The following is a 6,000-nucleotide window of genomic DNA, read 5'->3' as shown; positions in this document are numbered from 1 at the left end:
CACATATACACATTTGTATGTACACACTCTCACAAACATATGAAAGTTAAACGTAGGGAAACACACACCAACAACCTGACAGCTTTACTTTGTGCTTTTAGACGTAAAGTGGTCCGAAATCTAATCTGTAAAAACAATTTAATTAACTACGGTTTTCACAACTGTCCAAAGTGTTTCAGGAGAAATGTGAGGTGTTTAGCTTTGGACTGGCATAATGAAAAACTGCTTTCCAGGAAAAGTTACAGAAGATAAGAGTATAAGTCAAAACAAGTGAATGTATAAGAGCAAATTTGAAGTTTGTTCTTTGGTTTCAATACATTTTTATGACAATGTAATTTCTCGCAAGATGATTATATGTAATTAAAGTTGTTCTTATTGTACATTATATACTTGATCAGCCATCACTCTAAAATATGAAATATATTTAAAATATTCTAAGTTAAGCTCCCAAAGAACAAATCAACAAATCATTGCATTACATAACATGCAGTCACTGCACGGATGCGTCATCACTGTGAAAAATTAATTGATTAGACAGAATCTCTTATGTCAGGGAGAAAGTTGAACAGAGATAAATAGCTGCATGCCTTTTCTTTATTAAATATGTGATTTTAGGTTGGTGACAGTACCAAATCACAACAACAGTTGCCTTGAGGCGCTTTATACTGTAAGGTAAAGACCCTACAATAATACAGATATCAAATGACCTGTATGAGCAAGCACTTGGTGACACCGGGAAGGAAAAACTCCCTTTTAACAGGAAGAAACCTTAAAACCTTAGGCAAAACCAGGCTCAGGCTCATCCTGTCATGGCCATAGCTGGACTGGCCATCGGGCATACCGGGCATTTGCCCGGTGGGCCGCTGGCGATTTTTTTGTTTTTATGGGCCGATGTTTTTTTTTTTTTTTTTTTTTTTTTTTTAGGAAGGGTATATATATAATGAAAGGTGTTGGATTGGCCAATTGGTCATGATCGACTCTGGGCTGGACCAATTACAGCCGAGGAGGCTGGCTGCACCCTCCCCCTTCTTTAGCAATTACGTGATTTTCGCGCATTGCATGCCGGGAACTCGTGGCAAAACAATCCAAGTACCGCATCAAATGCAAACATTTGCAGCACCGCAAAACGTTCATTCTCCGGTTCCAATACCTTCTTTTTTTTCTTTGCCGCACAAAAAAGGAATGTACAAAACAAAAGGAGAATAATGCCGGTCCGTACAAAGAAAGACTCATAGAAAAGATACGAGGAAAAAATCAAAGGAGTGAAAGAGTGGACAAAAGACGTCAGCGTGCTGCCCAACTTTCACCACGCTCAGATTTATAATTATACGCTTCTTGGAGTGAGTGCATACACTCATGAACTTTAGTAACTTCAGGTCACTGCAACAAGCCCAGGTACAGTTTACCGACGGATGGGTACAGGACCTTGAAATGCACCGTGTAGAACGAAAGACTATTGTACATATCATAAGTTTACCAGTCTCACAAATCGTCTTCATAAATACACATTCATTAACAGTTTATTAATAGGACCTTTAAGCTCAACGGTAATTAATTAGTAGTGGAAATAATTTCTGGTAGTGTAACAGTGTTTATGTGGTATTATTCCACTTGCCACAAATATCAGTGTAATGGGGAAACAGCGCCCCCCTCTCGGTGTGGCTGGCTGCAGTAATCGCTGCCAGTCTGCCGTACGAGCCATACGAGAGGTGAGTTGTATTGTTCCGCACACAATATAGCTAAGTAGTACAGACACATAAAACATGTTTGATTAGCTGACGAGCACCGAGTGTAATAAGTGCTTAGTGGACACATGTCCAACACCAGTTTTATGTACTTTTCATTTGTTTATTAATGTGTGAAACTGTATGCTAAAGCGGAATGCTAATGAGATGTTCTGCCGTAGTGTGCTGTGCGGAGTGGTGTGTGGCGAGCCTGTGCACTGATAATACACCGTTGTTTCCATTCAGGTACATCATTTGTTGTTGCTGTTATTTTATTGTATATTAGAAATTGTAATATTGCTGCAGTAATCGCTGCCAGTCTGCCGTAGCCATACGAGAGTGTGCTGTGCGGAGTGGTGTATGGCGAGCCTGTGCACTGATAATACACCGTTGTTTCCATTTAGGAAATAAAGTGGCAACGATCGATCAGAGACTCCTTGTCTTTTTAAAAACACTACACAACGCAGAGTCGAGGAGTCTGTTTGGGCCGAACTGTTGCAGCGGGATGAAGCAGAAACCGGTTACAGTAGCATTACAGAAATGTAGCAGTGACAATAATATTGTATATTGTAATTGCAATGGACAATTAGTGATACAAAACAACTGTTTTATCCTGTGAATAAAAGTATATGTTTTTGTCAGTGTACCATGGTTATAACAGAAGCGAAACGCAATATTGTGTCAGAATAATTCACTATTTATGCACAATAAATAAAGGAGCATAGCGCGACAATTTCTGTTCAGCGCCAGACTTGCTTGTAACCTATATCACCAATTATGTTAAGAAAAATGACGTATTAACTACTACAAAACTCTGACCTTTGTGGGAATGCTTGGAACAGACTAACATGTGAGCTGGAGTGTTCTGAGACGTTATATTTGGTATATCCAGACCATCCATCGGCTCTTACTTCGGAAACATGGCTTAAAAAATTTCACTTCAACGACGTAATCCGATAAAAAAAACAAAACGATCTCTTTACCCGTCGACTTCCTGTGGCTGTCATGCGACCGGCTATTGCAGTTAATAATAATACAACCGCTTCTTGCCATTTTTTGGGTTTCTTTTTATCGCTGTGTAACTGAGTTCAATTGAAAGCCTGCGTGCGCTAGTACCTCTTGCCACAAGTTCCCAGAATCCTTTGCGGTTTTATCCCTGAATGACGTCACATTTTCAATCTTTATCCTGGTGGGCCGGTCTCTAGTCAAAATGCCCGGGCCGATTTTTTGTCCCAGTCCAGCCTTGGTCATGGCTGTGCTGTGGCAGGCAGGATGTGGGACCCAGGTGCAGGACTCGAACGCGAAAAGGTAACTTAAAGTGGCAGCTTTATTCACTAGGAAAACTTGAATACTAGATCTAAGAAACAAAACATAATAACCGGGAGCTAGGAAACTAGGAACTCAGGAGACCAGAAACTAGAAAACAAAGAAACTAAAAAAGTAGGAGCTGACGAGAAAACAAACACGGAGACCAGGAGCAGCACAGAGAGGGTATGACGCGACAATGGGCAGAGGAAAACACAGGGAGTAATGAGGGAATGGGAAACAGAAAGGAAACACAACACTGGGACTAATCTGACGTAACGAGATGGGGAGGAAGCAAAACTGAGTACACTGAACACAGGACAAGGAACTATCAAAATCAAACAGGAAACACACGGACCGAAATGCAAGCTTAACACAGTGACTGGGGACACATAGAGAACATAGAAACAAGGGGGACTAGACATGAAACGTGGGACATGGGCACAGCACAGAGTAGACATGGGAACAGAGACTAAACACAGGCTGAGATAGAGACTAAGGGAGGAAGGACTACAGTCACTAAGAACATAAGAAATAAAGATAACCAAAACCAGCAACAACAATAATCAAAAAATATAATTCCAGAGTCTGAAACTAAATACTGGGTTGCAGACTCAGTGCCGTGACACATCCGGTGTCTCCCTGGATGAATTGGAAGCAATGACTGAGTCATTGGTTGGAAGAGGTGGTTGACATGAATGAAGTTTGAGACTTTATGCCTATACTGCTGCCTCCGAGATCCAAACCCAGAAAAGCGGTAGAAAATGGATAGTATGAAAATTTCTTTTTATTGTCATCATTAGAGTTCCACCTAGAGCTGAACAATAGACTGTGAAACTAAACTCCCTATATGAATGTGAACAGTCATTCTGTAGACAAGGGATAAGTCTTTTTGGTACCAGACGTTTGGCTGATTTCTGCTTATAATATGCTTTTGGTCTGAATTGCGTTGTCAAATCATGTTTTTGTTGAATACAGGTAAATGGTACATATGAGGAGCTCTTTTGGGGAGCAAAAGTACTTATCCACAGGTTCTGTCTGATGACATTTCAGCTTTTTATTTGTTTTTCTTAATTTATCACCCGTCTTAAAAAAAGATTTACAACAGCTGGTTGTTTCCTTTAGAGACAAGGTCATCAAATAGTATTAGATGTCATTTGGTATTAGATGTCAATATACATCTTATATTCTTTTCTCACTTTAAAAAATAATTACTTTCATCAATGTCTTTTTTTCAATGAGCAGCATACTAAATGTTCTCCTTAAGAATGAAGCTCTTTAGACAAATAACCTGTTGTTAATGTAATGTCAAGAACCATGTTAATATCCACTTTGCTACACAGCAATTGGACTGTTATTTCTAACCTGCTTCCTTCAGAAGCAAAACACATTTAAACCAAGATGAAGTGGGTGTATGTCTAATGTGTCTTATGAATACATGCATGCAAACTTACTTCTCTGTCCTTGAGCTTCATGGCCAGTACTAACTGGTTTCTGTGATTGGCCAGTGCTTCTCTGTAATTGCTTTTGGAGAAAAGGGCAGAGCCGAGGTTCCCATGAGCTCGACATTCCCCTGACTGGTCACCTGTGGAAGACGAATTTTACCTACACTGTAGCCGTTTTTCAACACACCATAAACTACTACTTTCAAGTTTTCCATACCTAGAGTCTTGGTCACCTCCAGGTCCTGTTGCATGTAGGCCATACTCTTCTCTATATTACCTAAAGACCAGTATGCAGAACTAAGGGCAGAGTAGACGGATCCACGCAGCTTTAGTGAGCACGTGCCAATCTTCAGCCCTGCCTCCAGAACTACAGCTGAGGCTCCATGGAAACCATGTGTCAGTAGCTCCTGGCCGATGACGGAGACAACCACAAACGGACTCTTGTCTAGCTTCATCTTCTGCAGCTGCTGGTAGGTGGGCTCAAGTGTGTCTGTGAAGATGTGACAGACAAAAACACACAGGTGATTTAAGAAAATTCAATTATTTATCATTTTATGTGTTACAAACATTAATATGACCATTCTTAAGCGCCATTGGACAAGATACTGAGTGTGTGGCCTGAAAACTTCCTTGGCCCTGTGGCATTCGGCTGTGGGACTGTAGCATCCTGCTGATACAGAAAGAACACTACACCTGCCCTGGCTCTTTTTCTACACAGAAAGTAAAATAAAAGCAGAAGCCCTGGAACTTCTGTGTTTGTGCTCGTGCACACTTTCAAAGCAACACTATGCAACTTTTAAGAAGTAATATCACACTTACTCTTACAAGTAGAGACTTAAATTAATAAGCGATAAAATGCACCCACACTTAGAAGCAATGCTGGTAAAGCCTCATTAGGTCTGGCATGACCCATTTTAAGCTTATGTAAGCACACTTTAAAGTCTATATTGCTCTGTAAGTGCTGTGTAACTTCAGAAAAGTCTGAAGTTAAACAGCACAGAATCTTATATCCTTTTGCTACTATGTTATAGTCTCAGAGCAAACACACAAAAATATGCATCTGCTATCTGATGACAACTACATCTACAAAATTCTGCTTCACAGATGACATTTTCATATAATTTAAGCTAAATGTATGTAGCCTCAAACAACAGTTTTCTATTTAAAGACATAAAGGACTTAAGTTCCATGTTCCATGTTTTGGAAAGATTGCAGCACATCTCAGCTTTGTGTTCAACTCTGTGTGCAAGCAGGCGCGCGTGTGTCTCCTTCACTATGTGAATATCATAATGAAGCAGACACACAGAGCAGACATGAAGTAAAGCTATTGTTATTCAAGTTGATCGCAACTCTTTGGGGTTCTATGCAATTAAACAATCCCTAAATTGGAAAACGATTGCTTGTGGAACATCTAGGAGGAAAAAAAATCCACATTCACCCATAACAAAGTATGTAATTGAAATTGCTGCTGCTGAAAGGGACTAACTGAAATATTTTTACAAAAACAAATATATCTATTCCAAGTT

General features: G+C 40.0%; 1 protein-coding gene across 1 annotated transcript in view; it reads right to left on the bottom strand.

The window, feature by feature from the left end:
* ttc28 (tetratricopeptide repeat domain 28) overlaps positions 1-6,000 on the bottom strand; it is a 167,029-nt gene that overhangs the window by 65,775 nt on the left and 95,254 nt on the right. The window contains exons 4-5 of the mRNA XM_085358541.1: positions 4,692-4,964; positions 4,484-4,614 (exon numbers count right to left, since the gene is read on the bottom strand). Coding sequence (XP_085214667.1) covers positions 4,484-4,614; positions 4,692-4,964 — 404 coding nt within the window. The remainder of the gene's footprint in view (positions 1-4,483; positions 4,615-4,691; positions 4,965-6,000) is intronic.

Source organism: Diplotaxodon limnothrissa, linkage group LG7 (genome assembly GCF_057381915.1).
Source record: "Diplotaxodon limnothrissa isolate DT_005_m linkage group LG7, D_limnothrissa_male_GT1.1, whole genome shotgun sequence".
NCBI lineage: Eukaryota > Metazoa > Chordata > Actinopteri > Cichliformes > Cichlidae > Diplotaxodon > Diplotaxodon limnothrissa.
Note: the sequence above shows the minus strand (reverse complement) of the source record. Positions and strands in the feature narration are given on the sequence as shown.